The following is a 26,260-nucleotide window of genomic DNA, read 5'->3' as shown; positions in this document are numbered from 1 at the left end:
TCAGCCTGGGCTAATACTGACCATAAAAGGTGCTAGCTAAAGATGAAAAATAAAGGGTTAATGCTAAATTCTTCGCTGTGCTTCTTCACTGAATAATTAGGCTTTAGGCAAGTGCTATTTTTGTATTGTGGTTTTATATTTTTATATTGCATAATTTACAGTCCTGGCCACAAAATAATTGAGCAAAAATAGGTGAAGAAGGGTGTTTATTTCAGATTGCAATTTATGTCTTTGTAAGCTTATTAAAAATCAGCATAAGAAAACATGTTAACTTAAATCAGTTAACATTTGGAGGAAACAAAGCACAAAATATTATAATCTTGACTTGGATTCTAAATATTTTGTTCTTTGAATTGAAAAAAAAAATCCATGGAGCACAAACCATCCATATCCACTAGTTTAAAATCAATAACTGGAATAGTGCCATGAGAAATTTTTATATTACAATTTTATCTGGCTGTGTCTACACTGAGAAAATCTGTATTGTCTTCGGCTTGCTGCTTTATTTAACCATCCATCCATCCACCCAACCATCCATTCATCCAATTTCTAAGCCACTCAACAGAAAAATATACTATTCAGATAATTCTCAGGTTACAACAATTGGGACCCACATTTCTATCATTAGGCAACACTTTTTGATATTATATAGAATACAACATAATATGACTGCATTGCATTGTAATGTCAATCTCTGTAATCGCTATTGCCTTTGTGAACTGGGAAGGGGATACAACTTTCCCTGCTGGTTTTCCTATTGACCTTGCCAGAAAGCTGGGAGAGAAGATTGCCATTTACAATCACATGACCACAGTACACTGCAATCATTGTAACTGCCAAGCACCCAGAACTCCATCTACTGGGGTTGCTGGGATGGCTGGAACTTTGAGGACCAGTAGTTGTAACTTCAAACCATTGCTGTATAAGTAGTCATTAACTGAGGACCTCAACTTAGAATGGCCAACCAGACAACATGCCCAAAAAGTCTAGAAAAACCCCTACATTGCACACTACTTTCAAATGGGGGAATGTTATTGTTAGGCTAAGTCCCAAAAGGGACATAACAATCCAGCCCAGATTCAGTTCTTTATTTGCTTACACCACGTAGATTGAAACTTGCCAGACTACACCTATGCTATCCTAAATGAATGGATAATCTAGAGCAGGGATTTAAACTCAATTTTATTGAGGGCCGCTTTAGGACTGTGGTTGATCTTGGGAGGGCTGGAGGGCATGGCCAACTGAGTGGGCATGGCCAGCTGGGTGAGTGGGCATGGCTAGCTTGATGCTACTCCCCAAACTGCATGTTTCCTCTTTGCATTGGGTAGACCAGGCTGAAGCCACACTGCCCCAATATTTCTTCTTCGCATTGGATAGACTGGGCTAAAGTCACGCTGGCCCAATGTTTTCTCTTCACATTGGGTAGACCAGGTTGAAGTGACACGAGCTAGCCCCATACATTTTCCAGGGTGGTCCTGTGGGCTGGATCCAACCACATCCGGCCAATGGGCCTTGAATTTGACACCCCTGATCTAGAGGGTGGTTATGCTAAATCTCTCTTTCTTCACAATTCAGCTCTGGATTGTGCTGTCTCTTATCTCAACCCCCGCCCCCTCCTAGGAATGTACTCCCTTCTTCCTGGTATTGCTATAGTTCATCACATTGCTTCCTTCTTTGTAGATACATTCTAACATAGCTATCCCATTTAAGACCAAAGATGGAAAATCCAGAACTAAGAGATCCAAAGATATGCTAATACTTGGTCTTGCTAGAGTTAAGCGTGATTTTCTCGCATCCAGACCCCAGCAGCCCCTCTATTTGCTGAGACAAGACTTGACAGCATCATTTTGAAAATTTAGCAGCATATTCTTGAAATAAATTTATATTCTATAATGGACTTCTGCAGCATATCAGATTTCAGTCCCTAAACTCATTTAACTGTAGGCAGTGGGGCAGAAGGCTCACTAATGTTTACAAGCACCTAGTCTACTTAAGGGAAAAATAAAATTTGCACATGGAAATGCAGTATTTCTGACCCTGATATCAGATAATTTTTGCTTACGTGTGAAAATAATACCCAAATAATCCCCAAATAAAACTTCTATGGCTGGAAACGTGAAATACCTGGCTCACTGCAGATGGACTAGCACAGTTCTTTCTGTAACATGCCAACATGCGAGCTGTTTGATTCACCAGGATCTCACGAACAGTCTTCAAGGGCTGGCTGAGAATGGCTTTATAAGCTATCATTATATAAAGAAGTGATAAAATATGTTATGTTAACCATTATACCTTTTCACAGAAGAAAAAAATTCAGACTTCAGATATTTGAAAAAGTTTCATCTATCTACTCTTTCTAAACAGAGTATAAAACTTTGTATATTAGGATTAAATTAATAAACTGTGAGAAAATTATTCACCTGGCATCTATGGTCAACCTCAACAAAAATGGCCTATACTTTTGCTCCAATGCTATAATAGTGGCTTAACCATAGTGCTCTATTAATATTACTATGATACACAGAAATACTGAAGTATGAACTTATGATTTATCCAGGAACTTAAATTAGATATATGAAAAGCATTCAGCAACTATTGCTAATTTACATAACTGTCTTGTGGCAATTTCTTATATATCTATGACAGGAATTGGTTATTTCTGATTTTTAATACCATGTGTTTTATCGGATTTTAAATGTCCAGCATCACTTTCCAGCCTCCCTCCCCACTCCCAAAACACATATTATATGCTGACCTGATTTTGCAAAGAAATTTACTAGTGCATCAGTCTCACAGCTCTTGTAGATATCAGCTAACTGGGAACTACAACTGAGTCCAATGTTATGTATGCGCAGTCTTCTTTGACCATTCATGGATGTGTAAAGGACTGCACACTGCAATGACAAAAATCAAGATGATAGATAAGTTAAAATGGTTAAGTTATTTGCATTTTCTACAAAGGTATTTCAACTTGTTTTTAAAACAGTAATTTGGGACACTGACTCAAAAGATTTATTTATTTATTATGTTTATTTATGCAGCCACCTATCTCACCATTACAACTTTAAATGGCACACACAGGGTTTAGACTTGGGTTGGCACTGTAACAGAGTAAGATGTGAAATATTGAAAAATTCAGGTAGAGTTTTATTCTTTTCTTTTGAGTATGAGTCCAAATGAACCAAAACGTAGTAACACATTATAACGAATTGGACCAAGGACCATTTTAAGCTAGCAACGCTAAACTGACTTCCAAGGTACTTCACAGAGGTCCTCCCTACCCCTATAATTTGACATGCCAGGGACTTAACTATTTTCTTCTTCACATGTACTTTATACTCAAAATTATATAACCACAGCCTATGAATTGTAATATTTGTTCATTGTAATAATTTTCCCATACTTAGAAAATTAAATGTCTCTTTAAAAATTATTATAGATTTTTCATGACTTACACTCACTTTCATTTAGTGTACCTGTGCCCTTTATTCTGAAGAAAGACACTAATAACTTTGGTATGTTGGAGCTTTAAATATGGGCATACTTTACTAAGGAATGGGGCTTTCTTTGCCAAGAATCACTGTTTACCACACTTACATGAAGAGTTCTGATATTTCAAGGTATGTGAATAATTGTAATTGTAGCAAAATGTTGAAATAACTTTGGAAATTGCTTATAACTGGCAGGAAAAAAGGAATGCAGTCTTGACAAATAAGTCTTCACTACAAATGAAGGTTTACATGTTGCCTATATTTTAAAGTAAAGGATGTCTTTATCACTTCTAAGATCAAAAAGCCCATAAACCATAACTATAACAAATCAGGATGTATAAAAGGCCCACCTACATTTGCTTTCAATGCTGCTGTGTTTCCCTACTATGACAGCAGCTGAAGCAGCAAATATTATAAAGACACTAAGAAATAAGCTAAGACAACATGTGGTCATCTGAATCAGGAGTTTACTGAAGGTGGATGGGAGCTTCTCTACTGTGCTATTCATAGTCTTGTCATAAACAGCTAAGCTTCAGCTCTCTACCAGGAAAACAGAAAAGCGCTGCATGAACACAACAGCTAGTGTTGACTGTGGTCAGCCACACACAATGATCCAATGAAAATTCCAATGCTGCATTTGGCATATGTCAATTACAGTAAAGGTAGCCAGAATGATGGCATTTTTCCTGAGGTAAATCACTGCTCATATGTTAGGGAAGTCATATGACAGTGTGCAGGTTGCTCAATACTGCCTGTATGTACCAATTATGCATAGCAATGTACAGTAATGGTCATCCAGAAAGACACCAAAGAGGCATGGGATCTAGGAACTTCTTACCTGGATTAAAGCCCCACCATCTTCACTCAATTTATCATCATGCTTGAACTCCACAGTCACAGCTTTGTCACAATCTATTGCTGCCAGTTCAACATCTGTGGTATTGTTCATGTAAATAGATCCCAGGAAGTCTGTTGCTCTAAAACCTAAGAGATGATAAGTTATACAGTTAATAAAAGCCACCAGCACCATTTTTGCACTAGGTAAGATAGCTGATTACTTCAAAGGACATAGTTCACTATTCACCCACCCATGACAATCTGCATCCTCTTTAATGTGAGAAGCTGATTTGTTAAATAATAAATACTATAGTTACCTTACTTATAAGAAACATTAACCTGAAACCAGTGAAAAGTCCCATTATTCGTAGCTGAAGCAGCAATCAGAAAACTTACTTTCAAAAAGAAAAGTGTGTTTGAAATTCAGACTGATAATCATGACATTTTTTTCAAATGTTCCACTATAATTATGCCAACAATGATGGATTTATTCTGCGCTATGTAATTGAATGTTTCAGGAGGAAACCAGGGTGGTTTCTCATCTATAAACCAAGCCAAATCCAGAATGCATTTGGAAAGATTTTACAGATTTTGCATCGAGGTTTACTAATTCCGAATGCTTCACATTTTGTTCCAGGAAAAAAAAGACATATTAAAACTACCTGTTAAACCATGTAAAAACAAGCAAATAAAAATGTCTATAGTAATCATTATTACCTGTGCTAGTTCGAACTCTCATAATTGCATCAAAACCCACTTTTTTTTCTATATCCTTCCTCAGGTCATTAAGAAACTGATGGCTGTCAGAATGTATCTAAACAAAAACAAGAGATTGGAAAAAACTTGAATAAATAATGTCTACCGCTAGATGGCAGCAGCACAACATAAATTGTTTCAGGATATAAACTGTTAGGAATTAATAGCACTAAATCACTCCTAAATAAAGAATTTATTTAGTTAATACTTGCAGATCTTTCACATTCTCACATGGTCATGCAGACTAAGAGAAAAATCAAACTGCTTGTTATACATAGAAAAAATACAATATTAGTAAAGAAAACCTATTCTTTTAAAATATGTGTGAAAGTAACAGATATTTAGAAAATAGGTTATCTTTATTATTTAAAAAACAAGCCAACATTAGAGTAAGCATGTATTTATGTTAGAAGTTGGCTACATATTACATTCCCAGTTTAATAAAATAATTGTAAGATTTTCATAATCTTACAAGATTATGTTGTTCATTGTCATCATAAACTTAGAGGACGTGTAGGAATGCAAAAATAACAGTGTGATTTATAATTATTTAATATCAGAAAAAGGACTGAAATGCCACTAAACATAAATGGTTCCTGTGGGAGTCTAGCACTAATAAGCAGAGAGGGACATAATCCATATATTTCTTTATCCTATTTGGAATGGAGAAGAAAATCAGATTAAAATTTTAGTTCCAGTTGTATAAAAGGCTGCAAAACAAAGTTTTTTACTCATTGCTAAGAGAAATATGTATTGCATTCTTCTTTATTTGTTCCTATAAGTGCTCAAAATTCCTCATATTTTTCCACAGAACACTGTGAAATAGTTCAGGCAGTGACTATGTCCTGACAAATTTTCAACCCTAATCCTCTGATTGCACGTGAACCTGAACCTTTATCTCTTTGGTCCCTATTCAACATCTTAACCATTGCATCACATTTTCAGAGGTCTTATCATAAGATTTTCCATTGCCCAAACACCACATTACTTTTATCCTATTGTAGGTGAGTTGCTAATCTATATGTCCCATAAGAGTTAGCTAAAATGGCCAGTGTTAGCAAATTGTCATCAGATTACACAGTAGAATTTATGACTCTTTTATCTAACTATGTATGCATTTCAATTTAATATATGCATACATGCATATACATACATACATACATACATACATACATACATACATACATTTAAAATGCACTGAAATCTTGAAAACCTGGAAAAATCTTATGAGATTCCAGGAAAGAATCCATTTTTGGCCACTTACATTTTTTACTTTATTTTTGCAGCTGTTACATAAACCATCTGTCAAGGCTGACTCATAACACACCTCTACTTGCAACTTGACAACAGAAACAAAGGGAAGGGAGAGGACAATTCTTGGAATATATTGGGAGCTGGGAGGGCGGTGAGGAATTTATGTGAGCTGTTTGCAGTCTGAGAAGCTGCGGATCTTCAAGGCCATGTGATAAGAACCTTCTGAAGGCATAGAATGTTTTCTCAAAATAAAAAGAAAGTGTTGGATTTCTGGACAATGGTTAATGGATGGTTCAAATAAGAAAAAGGGGCAATTAACTGTGCTGTTTTTGTGTGAAAACCTCAGAGCTACTGTTGCTTCTTCTGTCCCTGTATGGACCTATCAGTAAAATTATACTCTTGGTAAAATAATGTCCCAGAAGTTTCTTTTGCTATATATGCCAATAGGACAACTGACACCATCTACAATATCTACAGACCTCAGGTTGCAAACTACTGAAACAAAAAAAGAAGCCTTTGACAGTTACCTGAAAATTGTTGTACTTGTATAATGTTCCTCCAGTATGAAAAGTGACAAGGCCCATGGAAGCGATATCTACATACTGGTTTGGGAAAAGAAATAGATTTACACAGCAACCGTTGGCAACACAGTCCTTGGCTAAGGCCTCATAAATATTTGTCTGGGCCTGAAACAGTGTCTGGAGAATATAAAAGAATATAAAAGAATTAAGCATTTTAAGTAACCAGCAAGCAAAAGAACAAGATGTTGCAAAGAATAAGGAGGCAAACAAAAACATATATGAAATTAAACTATAGTTTTAAGAGCTAAGCATTAACCAAAAAGGCAGCTGCAGGTTTTCTTGACAAGAATATACTATCTATTTCAGGTATTAATCAAATATATAAATGTATTAAGAAAAATTTACACAAATATGTTCATGCACAAATATGTTCATTAACTGGAATAAGTAGTCTTCGCTTACCATTGGTTACTAATTCGCTCTGCCTACTAATTTTGTTAACTTTGTTGCTAAGCATTGAGATTGTAAAGTACAGTGTTAATGTGACTGCGACGATTTATGACTGAAGTTTGGACAGTCCCAGCTGCCATCATAAAGCAAATCCCATACAGCCACAGCATCCTGCAACCACACAATTGCCATTTGCTACTTCCAGCCAGCTTCCCTATTAACTTTGCTTGTTGGAAGCCTGCAGTGAAAGTCACAAATGGCAGTTACATGACTGTGAGATACTGCACTGTTGTAATTGTGAGCTGGTTACCAAGAACCTGAATTGCGATCTAATGACTGCAAGGATGCTGTGAAGAAGGGAACAATGAGAACCTGTCATAAATCTCCCTTATTTGGTGCCATTGTAACTTTCTTTGCTGGAATGAGTGGATATTAAGTGAATATTACTGTATATATGACTGACACAAATTAATTATTTGAAACAAAAATTTTGTGGCACACAAACGCAACTGACACTCTTCTGGGAGCAGAGGATGCTAAGTCCAGAGAAAGCTGAAAGCTCTGCTAAGGTTTCCCTTCTCCTTGTAAACTCCTTATAGCCTTCTGGATGAAGAACTTTTCTACCAGAGAATTCTTAGTATCACTAAGCATCCAACCCTTGCCCAACTCCAACTACTACAAAAGAGGGTGATCATTTTTAATTGAGATAGCTCATTAAGGCAAATGATCCAAACCTTCATATCACTCATTTTACAGTAGGGGTTTCCCACCCAATATTGACTTTCTTCTGCCTTCCAAGCAAAGGATTTTTTTTTTAAAAAGAGGATCTTAGATATCAGTGTCCAAACCGATATGGAGATATTGGTTAAAATAACAGATCTTTAAACTGGTTGATTAGGGGGAAAAAACTCACTTTCCAAGCCAAAAAAAAATCAGACAATGAATTAGAGGCAATTCCTAAGAAGGGCCTATTCTGATGGAAGAATTGAATTGTTGGAATCCATGGCCTAATATGGGAATTTCCTTCATCTGCCATATTATGAGAGGATCTGTATATGTTTTCATGTTTTATTTGATCATCAATTGTATGCTACTTTTCGAGTTAGATATTTAAAATTCCTACTTCAATGAATAGCTCACTAGGACCTGAATCATAGATTCTCCTATTTCCTCTTTGACTCTAATATATATGTTGTTAGCAGAACTGCAAAGCTGATAGACAAAGCAGTGGAGCTAAGAATGTGTTATATTGAAAGTCATGGTATAATGTAAAGGCAGTATATTTATTCGAAGATTAATTCTTTGTATTTCACCAGATATGTATTTCATTATTGTGTTTTCTTTTAGCTATTTTATAGAGTTTACATTTTATTTTAAATATGGTTATACATTTAATTGATTATCTATCTCTCTATCTCTAATTTTCTATCTATCTATCTATCTATCTATCTATCTATCTATCTATCTATCTATCTATCTATCTATCTATCTATCATCTTAGTTAACAACATACATATAACATCTTATGCCCAAATAAATAACCCATCTCTTAACCTGATAGTCTAGTTCATAAAATATTGACCAATGGCTGAATTAATATGACATGCTGAACCACAAGTTACTCATCTGCATTTTAATCTACTGTAATATTCCCAGCTAAATGAAAGAAGCCCACCACCTCCATAGGACTTTCTCCAAAATTTTCTTCTTTTTGTTTTTAAAATAATTTCTGCAACTAATCTGATTTGATCAAACTAAATGAAAACTAGTAGAAAAACATTGAACAGATTAATTTATATACTTGACAGCAATACATCTTAAAACAGAGTTCAAAACTATTATAATGCTGGAGGTTCATATCAGTTGTTAAGCTTTATATTCATTACTATTACCTAACTATTACTATGTAACATTTATCCAGAGCTATTTTCATAATTTGTTATCATTGCTAACTGGATGACTTGCATACCTCGGAAGCTTCCCTTGGAATTTGTGTCAGTGCTATTGAGTCAGAATTCAATAGTGAAAGCACCTTGATTGCAACTGTCTTTCCTATACTGAGAATTAAACTGACTATATTACGCTAAATCTATTTGTATGATTTCTGTGAACTTGGTAAAAATGAAATGCAGAAACGTGTTTACTCTTTTATACAGCAAGTTGTAGAATTATTCCTTTTTTAATGAATACCTTCTCTTTTTCTGTATTGACCAATTTCCTATCATCTCTGTTCTTCAGCTTCCCTGGTGCCTCTGCAGTTGGCAATGAAGAGTGGAAGATAAACAGTTTTCCAGCGCACTCCGCTGCCTGTAACAAAAATAGGGGAAAAAAAGCAAGAAACAAAAATGACTTTTATTCTCCTGCAGATATAAACTTCTGAGATAGAGACTTATACAGTTCTGTTATTCCAGTATAAACTCTCAGCGACTTTATAAACTAAATAGTCCATTTGTTTATAGTTTGAACTTTATTTGATACACTAAAATTTCACCTCTACCACCACAAGAATAGAAAAGATCTAGTATTCACAAATACTTAACATAGTAGTATCTGGGTCATCTATGCAGTTAAAACTTTCTCTCTCTGTGCATCTGTGTGTAGTCTGTGCATTAATAGGCACACTGGGAAAACCAAGACTGTCCAGATGCAAAGTTCAATACAGTTAAACTTGAGTGCCTTAGAATGCCCTGATAATGTTATCTAGTTTGGATAATGAAAAGTCTGCAAGAAAACAATCAAGCTCAGAGAGGACCCAAACACCCCCCATTTCAACCTGTGCTACAAATATTCTCCTTTATTGATTCAGTAGGGTTTACACAGGGTTTACTTGAGCCTGGAAAAACAGTATAGGTTTATCTAAAAACTGTTAGAGTGGATGTACAAGTTTAAACATCTTTATAATGAAATTAGCTGAAGTATATTGCTATAATAACGAAGTTTATTCAACTGCAGCAAAGCTACACTTTAAGCTGCCTGTACAGGCCAGGTCAGGGAAGAGAATTCACAAGATTTAGTGGGGCTTTATTTTTGTAAGTATAATAAATAGAATCTTGAAAGCTTTCCCAATTTTTCCTTTGTCCTCTTATATACTACTCAGTTTCTGTGCTTCCTACTCTCCCAGGGCTAAGATTTCTTGTACAGTCTCTTTTATCAGTTAACAGCTCTTGAGTTCTTTCACCAATGTTAACTCTGACTCTCTCTACAGATTGCCACACTTGGAATAAATAAAGAAGCAAAATAAATTCACAACATTTTTGTGAAGTAAATAAATTTTACTTCAGAGATACTTTCCCAAAGTACTTGGAATACATAAAGGTAAAGGTTTCCCTCACACATACGTGCTAGATCCCTCACACAGAGGTGCTAGGCAGCTCTAAGGGGCAGTGCTCATCTCTGTTACAAAGCCAAAGAGCCTGCACTATCCAAAGACTTCTGTGGTCATGTGGCCAGCATGACTAAACACTGAAGGTGCATGGAACACTGCTACCTTCCCACCAAAGTGGTCCCTATTTTTCTACTTGCATTTTACATGCTTTCGACTGCTAGTTTGGCAGAAGCTGGGACAAGTCACTCCGTTTACATAGTGCTAGGGATTTGAATCGCCAAACTGCCGACCTTTTTGATTGACAAGGTCAACGTCTTAGCCACTGAGTCTCCACTTCCCTTGGAATACATAGACATATGCTATCCATCACTGATTATTGGAGCTTACTTGGTTCTTTCATGTCATTCAGAAATCAGTGAAGAAGCCTAAAGAAATATGTATTTATTTAAATATAAATGTCCACTGAGGCTGAAATACTGATTATTTAAATATGGAAAATCCAAAAAATGTATGATGCATTATTACTTAAATCATCATTACATTCTACTGAATGTGAATGCAATCTTTCAAAGTACATTGTTGAATGGCTGTCCTTCATAAGTAAATTGCATCCTGAATAATTATTGGGAATCAAGTGAAGTTACCAGTAGCATTAAAAATACTAAGTTTTCATAATGGTTTCACCATATTTAAGATGAATTACCTCCTAAATCATTTACATTGAAATAGTGAACCAAGCATGTTGCCTAACATAAAGCATGAAAAAAGAGGTAATAAAAATGTTTCACATCAGAAAAACCAAAGAAATGAGCTATCATTAAAAATATATGATCACTTGGGAAAGAAAGCAGTTAAATTTGCATCAATCCTTTTCATATTTCTTAAGATTTAATTTTGCATTTGTCACAGAAGTATGATAGTTGTGTGTGTGTATATACATACAGACCATTAATTTATCCACCCACACAAGAGTTTCAGTAATTTCTTATGAGAGGAAGCCTATCTGATACTTAGTACCTTTATAAACAGTTTGAATTGTAATTTTTCATTCCACCACCACATCTTTTCAAACAGACATTATTATTATTCAAACATAAATTTCCTTTTCCTGGGAAGATGGTGAAACACAAAAATGCTGTGATCATTTGATTTATGTAGCAAAGCATGTGATACTGAATTTGTTCACAGTTGGCATTGTGAGCAAAAAATAAAGGAAAATAAATTGAGAGACTAGAAGTCTGCTGAGCCACTGATATCACTTTCATGGTAAATATATACACATACACACCATTCCAGATGAATCCGCTTTGAAGTTATGATGTATTCAGTGTATGGAATTTGGTTTTAATTTCCTTGTGAATAAGCATGTTTTGAAAATGGGTGAAGAGAGCTAAGCAGGAGACCTCCTGCATATAAATGGCATTAAAAAGAAAAGCAGTGAGATAATGTGGAATATAACCGAAGGGAATAATGCTAGATGGAATATTTTATAGATTCTGTGTGGGAATTTTAAGAACATAAGTAGTGCCCTGTTGGACTGGACCTCAATCCCATTAAGTCCAGCAGTCTTTTACAGTGGCCAATCAACTGCAACAAGGAAGCCCAGTAGTCTCTGAACAGATGGCCTTCAGAGGCGGTTAAAGTGTCATCAAGTCTAATACCAAGGACCCCCATGAGTTCTATGAATTGCTCCATCCTTTTTTGAAGCCAGGCAAGTTAGTAGATAGCATCATGTCTCACAGTAGTAAATTCCAAAAAGTTTAATTACACATTGGGTAAAAAAGGATATTTCCTTTTGTTTCTCCTGATTCTTTTAGGATTTCATTGGCTGATCTGATTCTAGTATTTTAAGAAGGAGAAAATAAGTTATCCTTGTAATTTTATCCACATCATGCATAATTTTTGCATACTCAATCACATTCCCTATTATCTGCTTCTTTCCTTGAGTAAAACGTTCCAAATTTTACAAGCTTTTCTCTGAGGGAAATTACTCCAGCCCTTTTCATCATCTTAGTTGCTGTCCCTCTGAATCTCCTCATGTCCATTATATCCTTTTTGAGGGGTGTCAACTAGAAGTATGCACAATATGTAAAAAGTATCTTGCTATATATTATGCATTGGAATGCTGAAAATGGTAATGTATATGTGCAAGTAAAAGAGTTATGGTTTTCTATAGTAGTTTGTGGCAACGCCTAACCAGCTTTGACTAATCTTGAAAAGCTAATCAGGGTCAAACCTGGTTGGTAGCTCAATGATAAACCACCAGAAAAATATCAGGATTGTAGGCTAGACTGAATAGTTGAAAGAAATCTGAATAATTATCTTGACAGGAAATCAATTTCTGTAGTCATCAAGAAATACCACAGGGATGCATCCATGAAGTCAACGCTGTTCAAGTGATCAACTCAAATGAGATTTTACCCTTTTTCAAATAAATTTTAAACATTTACTTATGTTTACTTTTTGGTCCCTATTAGGGAAAATACCATGTATAAGGCAGCACGCAGGTATAGTACAAAATCCTACTGATAGAAAACAGCAGTAGTTTTATGGTGATCAATATTTGTCAAGGAGAGCTTTTCATAGCTTAGCGAGGCTCTATGGTGAAAAGGAGTCTAACCTTGAGTGCTTCCATGCCTGCTTGAATCACAGGAGCAAAGACTGTCTCACTCTCATTTGTATCTCCAAACATCTCAGGAATCTGGTCCAGCAAACTAGAGAAAGGAAGAAAAAAATGGTTGTTCAAAAGACTGGACTAGACAGAAGAAACAATCCTTCTGCAGCTCTGGTGCTCAAGTCCCATAATAAAAAAGTAGCTTGCCTACTATGGGACTTATTTTCAATTAAAATGTTTATGAAAGCTGGGAAATTATAAACATCCATTTTTCCCCCATTATCAGTCTTTTCAACACTAGTGCATGGTGGGTTTTTTTACAAATATAATTAGATATTAATATGATAAAAACGTATAAAATATTTGCTTACTTGTTTATAACAGATTGTGATTCTTGGAAGTTGACAAGGAAGCCATCCAACAAAGGTACAAACACTTCACTGACGTCAGTGACTACCATCATTTGAGGTTGTGCAAGAGAACTTTTTACATTGAAGAAGTGAAGGATTTTATTGTAAGTGACAAATCCAACCCGAATTGTTGAAACGTCTTGTTCCTCTCTTGAAGAGAAATAGTTTTAGAAAATATAGTTACAGGAAATTTTTTAGCCCTTTATCTTCATCTTACCCAAACATTTGAATTTTATCTGAACATATTAGATAAAAGACTTCATCCACACATATGTATAGGACAGATACATATGTGTATAGGACATTTCTGGACAGTTAGATGAGGTAGAATCTGGGTCTGAGTTAGAAAGAATAAATCAACTATGGAGAACACTGACTGACTTTTAAAGCAAGCATTGGATTAGACACCCAATGGGTTGTTGTTTTTTTAAAGGTAACTATATAAATCATGTATACTTCAGAAGTATTTTTAATTATTTTGTTTTAATTAAAGCTACCTTTAAAAAACCAAGTTAGATTGGATAAGTAGCCTGGTGGACACCAAAGAGATAAACACTGGTACTGCGCTGAGCATGCTGGTGCCTCACTCCCTTGATTCTTCATTATGGGAATGAAAAGAGCACTATCCTTTTACACTATGAATTCAGCTATGCACAGATTTGGGCATTGAGATGAATCTCAACGTAACCATGAGTTATATATGAGGATACCTGATGAACCAATAAAGAAACTTTGTATAGATGCTTTGTAGAGTTATGTGTCTGCCTTTATACATTCAGTCAGTAATTAAAGGGCAGAACAGGTACCTCTATGAACTATTCTGGATCGCTGTTATATGCCTTCTAAACACTCCTACTGCTCCTACTGACAAAATAACACTAGAATCTCCTTAATTCAGACTCAAACCTCAGATGGCTTTATTGGGTGGGGGGATGCCACTTTCTTGCTCATAATATAGAGGCTATTTGCTTTTAGACCTGCACTTTCCTGATGGCTTCCCACCCAAGCTCTATTCAGGTGCAGACCTGCTTTGCTTTTGGGGTTTGGCAGAGATAAGCTTGATCCTCTTAAGTTGGCTTAAGAAAGAGAGAGAAGGAAAATCCAAACAAATTATAAACATGTGGCAGTTTTGGTCGTCTTTATTACATTAAATATTTTCTTGAAACAGAGGGCAGGGAATTGAAGATGACAACATGATGTGCATCATTATGCATCATTACAGAAATGAAAGCAGAAGACAATTTATTTATTGTTCAATTCATCTTTACCCCTCAGTTGTTTCTAAATTAAGAATATTTGCTGAATATTTATTATACTTTTTTCTTACTTTGGAAGTCTGTTCAGTACAGTTTTTAGTTCTTCACAAATGAGCTTAACAAGACCACTTTTTATGTTATTGTATGACACATCAATCATAAAAATATAGGCTGGTGGCTGAGGAGGCTTGTTGTTCTATGAAAAAGAAGGGGAAAAACCAATAGTAGTATGACAAATTAGATTATTTTTCCAAGGTTCTCAAACCAACCATGAAATAGTACAAATACTGTACTACTACTACTACTACTATTGTACTCCTATTATTACTATTACATACACTACTTATAGCCAATTTAAGACTCAATCTATTCTGATATTAAGATTCATTTCAGTGAAAGTATTGCAACATTATAAAACCTAAGCACAATATATTGGACTAATTTTCTACTAATAATCTATCTTTTATTTATTATTCTGTTTTCACACTCTTCTTTGTCATGAAATTTATAATTATGCAGCTAGTGCATGAAAATATGATCTAACCACATAACATGATGTAGTCATTTCAAACTGTACTGTGACATCATTAAAAGTCAGGCATATCCTTTGACTGCCAAGTGACTAATGCAGAAGAAAAAGGAGTGGGAAATTTTCATCAAGATGATGATGCAAAGTGAAAAGATATAAACAGTACGATGTGTAACATGGGGATGCAGAATATATGCTTAGGGATATAATAAAGGGATATAATGTTCACTGTATCCCATTTGCACTTCCCTAATACCACCTTGTTTAAGCTACAAGGCACAAGGGACTGAAGGGTGAAAAATACATTTATAATAATATCCTGTTCCTCCTCCTACATGTGGAATGTTCTCATATATTTATTCCCTTTCATGTTTTATATATGCATGTACATATGTTCCCTACATTCTGGAGTTGTAAAATATTCTGATGTTCCACAATTTTACTTCACTCTGACAGTAGAATGATCAGGTATTTTATGAACTTAAGGTAGTAATAATATTAATCAATAGTTTAAGCAGGCAAAAATGTGTTTGTCAGATCTTTTCTGAAGAAAATACTCAGCATTAAGACAATTTATGAGAATACGCTTAAGGATATCAGTTATCCACTGCAAGCACTCATAAGTCATCTTTGCTCCAGAAACATAAAAATGATAAAACGTTTCCTCTGCTCCAATCTAACACAGACTATCCCTTGAAGCCAAATATAAAGTTAGAAAATACTCCCTTGTTTCCTCTTTCAAATAATGAGCCTGAACTCTTAGCAGGAGTAGAATGCTTTATGAAAAGTACTTCCTGTGCCATAAGTAACTCATAAAGCTCCTCTTTACATTCATAGGTTAATTGCTGAAAACCAACAACAAGTCAATTAGGAATGCAACTCCAAGAAATTGCAACAAAAGTCATTATGTTAACAATAACAACCGTTACTTCTCCTTTCAGTTGTAGAGAAAATGATGTCGCTCAGAGAAATAAGAGAACTACAAAAATTTATAAAGTCTGAGTTTTTAAAAGCTTTTCTAATCAATCCCCAAATACTACCACAAAACACCTATCTGTATATTAAATTCTACCTAGATATTTATCATCATGGCTAATATTTCTACATCTTTATCATCAATAAACAGAATAGAAAGTTCTCTTTTCCTGAGATATTGAGGTGGAGGATTCAAACATCTTCGGCAAATTATAAATGCTCTACACTAGTGGGAAAGTTTCAGCATGAAATACCAGTTATAAAAGAAGCATGGACAGTTGGTCATTTAGCTTAATTATGAACATTTTACAAACTAGACAGAAAAAAACAATCAAATCAAATCAACCTTTATTGTGAGAGTCCCTAACCCAGTGACTCCTACTAACAAACACATTATCTTATTGCTAATCCTACACTTTATCCACAAGATTATCCAGAAATTCATGCAAGGTCAAGAACAAGACACAGTATGTAAAATTATAGCCTAAGAGAATTTTGAGGTCATCTGATCCACTCATTGCTCAGTGGAGGATTCATTACAGTACCTCTAAGAGAAAACTACCCAGACTTTATTTGAAGACTTCTAGCAAATGATAACATTCCATTTCATGTGACAACCTGTTCCACAGACTGACACTTCTATATTTTGGAATTTCCTGTTGATGTATGGTACTTCATTGTACCTTTAACCCATTGATTCAGATCCCAATCTTGGTCCAGTTTCAGCTATCTGGTGCAATAGAGAACATGCTTATTCTCTCTTTCATGTGATGGGGATTTGAAAATTGCTATTGTATCTCTCCTCAGTTGTCTTTTATAGGTTAAACATATCCAGATCCTTTAGCTGTTCCTAATAGGCTGGACTGGTTTTAGGCTAAGGCTAAGGCTGGGTAGGCACTGGCTCAGGATTATAAAATTTAGGGGGTGGGCAATGCCACTCCTTCTTCCAAATCACTCTAAAAATCCAAATCTCCACATCAGTGGGAAGTGACACCATCAAACAATATAGCTATTGCCCTATACTTTTGAACTGACATTGTTTAATGGCTTTTCCCCCCATGACTCTTCACTATCTTAGTAGCCCTACTCTATACCAAGGATGTCAAACTCACGTTGTCACGGCAGCATCACGTGACATATTGGGACTTTCCCCTCCTTCGCTAAACCAGGCATGGGCATGGGCATCGCGTGATGCATCCAGGCCACCATGGGCCGGGAGTTTTGACAACCCTGTTCTATACTTTCACCAACTAGTCACAGTCCTATTTGAACTGAGGTGCCCAGAACTGAAAACTGAGCAGAGCGAAACAATCATTTACATTGTTCTTAACTGTATGGTCCTGTTTAAGGAACCCAACACAGGATTTAGCTCTTAGCAGCCATATCACACAGGTGGTTCATACTAACTTTTTGACTCATGTGGTCAAAAAGGAGAACCAGACAGATGTGCTTTGAAACGTTAGAGATTCCAAGTGAAATCAGTGGGGGAACTCAGCTTACCAGGTTATCAGGTTGCAATTTTATGAAACTTAGTATATTCTGTGAAGTGAGACAATTTATAATAGCGTTCTGTGCAAATACCAAAAAAAAAAAAAACCAAAAGAACCAATTTGGCAATCATATTAAGCATGTAACCTGAGCAGATGAATTATACAATTCAATTGGATTATATTTCATATTGCTCTAGGTGTACATTTTAATTTTAAATAGATAGGGCTGCATTCTTTCTACAGATACAACATGTAAATCTCTGATTTAGCACATATTGCAATTTTTTCCATGCTGATCAGACTTACCTTGCAATAATCTAAAGTAGCAACATACTCATATGATCCAAGTGATAGCTCTGGTCTTTCATAATGGTCTATTCTTCTACCAATGTGATCCAGATGTTGAAAATAAAATGGAGGAACTAAAAAAGAGAAGGGATTACTTTCTCCTTTTGTTCAACAGAAATAACCACATAAAATCTCAGGGTATTATTCTGAAAGTGATAATACCTGATATGCAATAGATTTTACATGAAAGGAACAGTGATGCAAGGAACTCTTTGTATTGATTTTGCTTTACAATTTTTGGTAACGATGAAACCACTTGTAATATAAGTTCACATTTACAACCAAATATATCGACCTTAAAGAGATTTCTTTTACTTGTGTCATCCCTATTCTTTCTGTCAATCTAATCACACATCTTTCAGTTTTAGGATTTAAGAGAGTTTCAGTCTGTTGATATGCTGCTTGTCCAGCGAGGTGTCTTACTGGTTACTCTAGTATTCGCATGTTACACAACTGCAATATCCTTTGCACAGCTTTCAACATGGTAAGGGCATTTCCTTTAGAGCAGGGCTGTCAAACTCTCAGCCCATGGGCCGGATGCATCACATGCTGGCCACGCCCATGCTGGGTTTAGCAAAGGGGGAAAAATCCAGATACATCACATGATGACGTGAGTTTGACACCTCTGCTTTAGAGTATGCTAAAATGCAAAGGGAGGGAAGAAGAAAAGAACTGGGGTGGGCTTGGATTGCCTATAAAAGTATTCGGAAAAGGCTGATCCTGCACCTCAAAAGAACCCAAGAGATTTTTGTTCTCTGTGGGAAAAGCAAAGAGGGGCTGCCTCTACATTTTTTCTTATCTGATGCAATTAGATTTAAGGATTTGAAAAGAAAAAGGGCTTTCCTTAGATCTGTCCTTGAGGAAAAGCAGCTTTCTGGCAGTAGACAGCAATTTAAAAAAAAATCAGCACACCAGACAAATGCAAAAAATATACTAGAACAATATATCTTACACTGAACTATTTCATGTGTGTAAATAACAAAGATAAATAATGGCTGTGAAATGCAGCAGCTCTCAGATCTCAAACAACTATTCATTGTAGAAACATCTGACCTCTTCCAACATTCATACAATACTCATTAGTAGCCTTTCTGTTATGAACCCAGCAAATATTTTGCACGTGCAAAGTTTCAGTTTTAAAACCTTACTTGAGAGTATAAATGTATCACCTTAGCTGCTGCATAGGAGGCTACTGTGAACCTGGAACTAATATCACTATTATTTTACTATGGCCATCATTTTCTCCACAAGACTGGACATTGCCCTCATGCTTATGATGAAAATCAGAGTGCAAAAAAAAATCACACAAAAGTAATATTGCAGGCATGCAAACAACTCTGTTTATAAATGGCAATATCAGTCTAAATGTTTGATAGCTCACTGTTATATACATTTGTGAGAACTTTCTGCTGAATAAACAGTCCCAGCAGCCAACTGCCTTCTCTTTCTTTCCACAGATTAAGCTTTGAGGCAAATAAGAGTTGGCATAAGTTCATGTTTAAGGTTCATGTTTCACAGTTGAAAAGATTACTGTATTAGGGAAAGCTCTGTGGCACTTTGATCCAGCTGAGGAAATCCAACTAGATGCAAGCATCTTGAAAAAGGCATTCTGGCAAAGCCTTGGGACTCACCCAGAAGTCCAGGAACTTGTATTTATGAGTCACATGCAGTTGTACTTGGACAAATATGGCATGGCATCTACTGTTCAAAGCAACTTTAAGCCTAGTAAAATTAATGGATGTTTTAACCATGGTAGTCCTCTGATATAAAGTGAGGCAAAGTCCTTAATATTTATTCTTTGCTAAGCGGTTCAAAAATGTATTTAAATCTATATAGAAAACAGTTTGATTTAATTATTATATCTTTCCTTCCTTCCTTGCCTATTTTACACAGAGTATAAAATTCACAGCTATTATTTACAAAAGTGGTCTTATAGAAAAATTCAAGTACTTTTCTAAAGAAAGATTAACTGTTCTTGCTGTTAATCTTTGCTGAGCATACCCAGTACATGTATCTACATATATATCTTAGGGAAAGTCTTTCTACAAAGGTTTCTAGCTTAGCTTTGGTTGTCGTTTTAACCTTATAGAAAACAGATAAGCTGTTTTGTCTTTTGTCTTTTCAATATGAAATATTTCCAGATAATTCCTAGAGCAAAGATTGAACAACTTCATTGTACATTTTCAATTGCCAGGATAATACAAGGCTTTGAGAAGTCTACTTTCAATGAGGCAATGCATGAAGGAGCATGCTGGAATCTTTTCAATTGACAAATTCAAAATTCCAGTTCATATGAAATAAAATGATTAAGCAAAATACCAATTTGTCCTGGCAGGATGCAGACTCTTACTTCAATATTGCAATTTTATACCTACATGTCTTGTGATAATACACAAGAATACACATTTGAAAAATGACTGTAATGTGTATTTTCATATTGGAACAGAAATAAAAAAGATGCTGAATAGACAGAATAGGGCAGAGACTGAAGAAAGTTCAGCAGAGTTTTCCAATGGCCCTTGAGTAGAAGATTAGCATGAACATCTAATCTTCATTTCCTTTGGTCTTTTTAAATTGATCATTCCTTCATTCTCTGAAACCACAGGGTTGGAAAGGGCCTATTATGTCATCATGTCCAGCCCTGTAGTCAGTTCAAGAATCCAAAATAAGAATCCCTGAAATATATTGTCTAGCTTATATTTGAATATATATATATAGTATTTGAATAAATGCAAATCAATTCTTTAGTCAGGGGTGCTCCATTTAATAACTATTGCAAAACTCAGAAATAGTCATAATTTGCAAGCAATAGCTTTATTCAAAAGACAAGAGCTGCATCAAAACACATTTTCTTTGCTCTCACACAACTTCCTTTGCTCTTCAGCACTGTCTCTGGAAACAACTGAGATGCACACATTCTTTTTTACACTAGATGAGATTTCCACATAAGTGACACATTTTTTAAGAAACAGTATTTCTAGTTGGAATAATGTGAAAGATTATGTGTTTTTAAAAAAATTAATTTAACTATTTTAAAATTTATTTGGAGAATGAGTTTTCTATCATTTCAAAAACAACAACCAGAAAACCAACGCAACTTACCATCATTCACACAGTTACAAAATCCACACTGATATTTTCTTCCTCCCTCAATGAACTGCATGAAAGGACACATGTAAGCTTTACATCGATTGCATCGAATTGGTCCATTTTCCCCAAGGTTTACCAAATAAAGTGGTGTCTGCAGAGATTTTGAAAAAAATGGTGATGTAACTTGAATAGGTCAGTGCCCTGACTATAGATAGTTACACCTGAAGGGTCACTGGTTTCATATGGTTATGAGGGAACATTTAAATTAACAGTTTTCTAAATGAATTTGAATCCTGTGGGCTTTCTTCCACGTAGTATTTTTTAATGTTTTGTAATTTACTGTACTGTTCTTGTTGATTGAATCAACATGAACTATCACTGCATGCATCAATACTTCACAATGTAAAAGTATCTCTAAAAAAATTACATTATCCTTAACTAGCACAAAGTAGTTCACTAATCATATATCACTCAAGCTTTTCTTATGGGAGAGTTCAGTACAAATCTTTCCCACTAAAATGAATGGGATTTGAAAGTACTTAATTTGGGGCTAAATCTCTCCATTCTAAACAAAAATTAGAGCACCTAATTGTATATAATTGCATAGTATAACATAGTGACAATATTTATTCGGAAATAATTATCATACCGGTAATAATGACAAGGTTTCTACTAAGAATGTGCAATGTACTTATGAATATATAAATACAATAGCCATAGCACTTAGACTTATATAACACTTCATAGTGCTTTACAGCACTTTCTGAGAAGTTTACAAATGTCAGCATATTGTCCCCACAAATATGGGTCCTCATTTTACCAACCTCAGAAGGATGGAAAGTTGAATCAACCTTGAATCAGTCAGGATTGAGCTCCTGACAGTGGACAGAGTTAGCCTGCAACACTGCATTATAACCACTGTCACTGTCACAATGGCTCTGAAATTTTTTGTCAATATGAACTTCAGCACATTAAATACACGAAAAAACAGTAAAAATCTTATTTCAATAGATTAATTTTAGTCAGCCAATTTGTGGATCATTAAAATTCTTTTTCCCCTTTCATTTACATTGTTAATCACTAGACATCCAGTGCATTTCTATATGACAGGATGTGTCTCTCTCACATACTAGTGTAAAGATAAGGACACCAATTGAGGTTACCACAATAGATAGCAACTATAAGTTATTATCTCAAAGCAAGAGATATAAAGTTAATTTTTAAATTTTTAAATGTTGAACATTTTCCACTTCAAAATCTATAGGATTTAACAAAAGAGATAAACATACATAATTTCATCTACTGAAACTCACAGGGTAAGGAATAAAGGCTTCTAAACTCAGCAAGAATTATTTTGAATAAAAATACATGAAACTGGACTGTTTGAGCTGGATTGTGTCCAATATGCTAGTAGTTTGGTTACAGCATTTAAATGGTTTAGTCATTAACACAATTATTTATTTGCTTTGATTTATAAACATTATATTATTTAATCTACCACGTCTTTCAGTGAAATTGTTTTGTATTGAAACATGGCTATGTTAAGAAAAATAATTTGTGAGCAATTTATCGTCCATGAATTATTTCTTCAAATAAGCAAGTTCAAAAGAAATGCTCAAAAAAGTCATTGGTTGAGGTTAACAGGCTGCAGATATATTAATCTGCTTGCTTGTATCTAATATGTCACTAGAGACACACTGAATGAAATCAAAACAAAATAGATTTTTCTAATGATTTCTTATTAGAAGTAGAAAGGTTATCTTTATACTTATTCTGATGTCCATAAAAAACTCAAGTTAGCAACATATCATTTTGACTTCACACTGAATGTTTTTAAGAATTGTCTTGCTTTTTTAATTGTCAGTTAAATACAAATTAAATACAGTTGTTGCAAACAAATATTACAACTGAAATATAATTAAAACTAATACTTTGGAGGGGGAAAAACCTCTCACACTACTACAGAAGTATCAAACTGGATTTCTTTGAGGGCCAGCTCAACATTGTAGTTCTCAGTGGGCCAGCAGCAGGAGGGTGGGGGTTGGCAGGGGGAACCCTGCCAGGCAAAACGGGGCTCAAGGGTCTGCACGTAGCCCCTCTGCACCTCATTTTCACCCTCCATGGCCTCCTGCAGCATTCTGGTGGCCAAAAATGAGCCACGTGGCCCATTTTGGGCCCATTTTTCAGCTGTTTTCAGACCATTTTCAGACCATTTTGGGCCCATTTTCAGCCTGTTTTTGGCCAGCAGAGTGCTGCAGGAGACCATGGAGGGTGAAAATGAGATGCGGCCTCCATACGTGGCCCATTTTAGCCACCAGAGGCACCATGGGTTGTTCCCTTGATATTTCTAGGCTGGCCCCATGGGCCAGATTTAAGCACCCCATGGGCCTTAAGTTTGATACCCCCGCTTCAACTATTTTATTTGGTTTATATGTATGAATTGATTAAAATGCCAAAATCTGCAGAAATCATCTATTTATCCAAAAAAACAATAAATTTCAAAGGAAATGCATGTTGTTGCACACTGCTTTCTCTGGTATTCTCCTATTTGTATCAAATCCACATTCTTCAAGAAAAAAACTACTATAGTTAGAGAAAATTCTTATTGCCTGAAATGTCATTCCTTTCTCATTTTTTTCCCAATGCCTCTATAATTTTAAATTAGCACTGTTTACTATAATTTTTCCAACAATTTCACTTATTTATATTTATGGCCATTCATTTTCTAAACACGCTTATTAATTCATTTCAAAGTGAAAACAACAGAAATCTTGGTTTTTTAATACCCAATTTAACATTAAATTATACGCAGTAATTTTATTATTTTTAAATGCAATATTTTATTCCATTCATCTAAAATAAAACTAAGAAGTTCATTCAAGTATGATTTCATCTATAATTGCCTACAAGAAAAGACAATGAGTCAGCTGAGCAAAACCTTCTTTGTGCTGTGTGCTATCTGTAGAGGTCACTGTGCCCATAGAGATACAATACTCATAATAAGCAACAGATTTGTCCTGACTCCAGTACCAGATCAATTTCTGTAAATGCTAAAATCCCATGAGATTGAGAAAGACCAAACAAATGTTATTCATTTGCCTCCCAATAAAATAATGTGCTAAGGTTAATAACTGAAAAACGTGTTCAATATGAACATTAATTAATTCAATTTTTTTCCTAATGAAGACCAAAACTACTATCAAAGCAACTGGCAATGAAATGCTATGATATATAATGTTGCTATGCCAGATTTTCCAATGGCCATGTTATGATTTCACTAGACTGTTGTTTGTGAGAAAGTGTGGGTGATGTTAGTGTTTTACAAAGTTATTTAATGTATCATTTAAAACACTGACACATTTAATCAGAATAATCTAGTGGAAGCATTTTGTAAACTCTTGGGCAAAAAAGCAGCATTTGACTCTTGGCAGAGTAAGAACTAAGCTGATTTTAGATGCATTATTTATCAAATATTCTTCTGATAGAGTTATGTTAACAGATTATTGGAATTTAAGATCTATTCTCTACTGTGGTTTTGCAGCAATTGAATAAACAGAATATATATTCTATTAATGTGATATTTATTAAGAAAATCAAATGAGATTTGTGAAAATTGTATCCGGAATCAGGTACTGTATGTAGCACAATATAATACATGTGTGTGTTATATACAATATATAGATATGTATGGTATATATTTATGTGTGCATCTGTATCTGTGTATGCATTAAGACCAATGATAATGTTATATACTGTTAAATAATTTCTTCCTATGAATAGTATATGTTCGTTCTCTGCATTTGTATCATTCAACAAGTAACAAAGTGCAAACCAGGGCAGTCAACACATTTGTAGTTGTCAAGGATATTTACTGAAATATCATAAAATATTTACTGACATATCATATTTATTGACATATCATAAAATCAGAAAGGTATAAAAAAAACCAGGTTCTCCTAAAGCCACACAACAAAGCCAAATCAATGAAGACATTAGCTATTAACTAAAATGAAACTGTTATACATTCCATTATCTGTTAACCAGGAGTAGAATTCAAATTTTTTAACAACTGGTTCTGTGGGCGTGGCTTAGTTGGTGGGCATGGCTTGGTGGTCATGTGATTGGGTGGACATGTCTTGGTGGTCATGTTATTGGCTGGGCGTAGCCAACTCAATATCACTCACATCATGGCACATATCTCCTAGCCTGGCCTCTCATGACTGTGGAGATGCCGCAACAGTCGTAAGTGTGAAAAATGGTCATAAGTCACTTTTTTCAGTGCTATTGTAACTTTGAATGGTCATTCCACACAAGCAAAGTACCAGCAAAGGAAGAAAAAAACAACTCCAGAGAAGTTCCTGAGACAGGAAGTCTAGTCCTGTCAAGAATGTAATTAGGGTTAACGGAGAGGCAGTTTCTGTAAGCAACACCAGAATGTTTCCTTCCTGCCTTCCTTACAGGATTAGGCCAGTAATTTCTTCTAACAACTGGTTCTCCGAACTGCTTAGAATGTTAACAACCGGTTCTAGCAAATAGGTGTGAACTGGTAGAATCCCACCCCTGCAGTTTTATTGCTAAAAAAAATGACAGAAGAACAAAATATTGAATGTGAATATATTTATAGTCACTTTCAGCAGTCGTCCATTTGTAGTATGGACTGTAAACATGTAATCCACCCAAAGTCATCAAGGGGATGCACAGCATAAAAATTAGATGGATGGAGGGATAGAAGGATAGATAGATAGATAGATAGATAGATAGATAGATAGATAGATAGATAGATCGATCTATATTGGTAGATAGGTAGGTAGGTAAGTAGGTAGGTAGACAGAAAGACAGGCAGGCAGGCAAGTAGGTAGGTAGGCAGGAAGGCAGGAAGGCAGGCAGTCAGGCAGGCAAACCTTTTGGATGGAT

At 35.2% G+C, this 26,260-nt stretch overlaps 1 protein-coding gene across 2 annotated transcripts in view; it reads right to left on the bottom strand.

The window, feature by feature from the left end:
* Positions 1-26,260, bottom strand: part of SEC24D (SEC24 homolog D, COPII component) — a 56,697-nt gene that overhangs the window by 5,920 nt on the left and 24,517 nt on the right. For both annotated transcript variants that reach the window (XM_026697956.2, XM_087936210.1), the window contains exons 9-19: positions 21,359-21,497; positions 18,215-18,330; positions 14,986-15,110; positions 13,620-13,808; positions 13,255-13,348; positions 9,500-9,616; positions 6,866-7,036; positions 5,046-5,142; positions 4,330-4,475; positions 2,756-2,894; positions 2,125-2,243 (exon numbers count right to left, since the gene is read on the bottom strand). In XM_026697956.2, the coding sequence (XP_026553741.1) occupies positions 2,125-2,243; positions 2,756-2,894; positions 4,330-4,475; positions 5,046-5,142; positions 6,866-7,036; positions 9,500-9,616; positions 13,255-13,348; positions 13,620-13,808; positions 14,986-15,110; positions 18,215-18,330; positions 21,359-21,497 (1,452 nt within the window). The remainder of the gene's footprint in view (positions 1-2,124; positions 2,244-2,755; positions 2,895-4,329; positions 4,476-5,045; positions 5,143-6,865; positions 7,037-9,499; positions 9,617-13,254; positions 13,349-13,619; positions 13,809-14,985; positions 15,111-18,214; positions 18,331-21,358; positions 21,498-26,260) is intronic.

This window comes from Pseudonaja textilis, chromosome 6 (assembly GCF_049901715.1).
Source record: "Pseudonaja textilis isolate UNSWEBS1 chromosome 6, rPseTex1.2, whole genome shotgun sequence".
Classification (NCBI taxonomy): domain Eukaryota; kingdom Metazoa; phylum Chordata; class Lepidosauria; order Squamata; family Elapidae; genus Pseudonaja; species Pseudonaja textilis.
The sequence above is the reverse complement of the archived record's forward strand: the minus strand, read 5'-3'. Positions and strand labels throughout refer to the sequence as shown.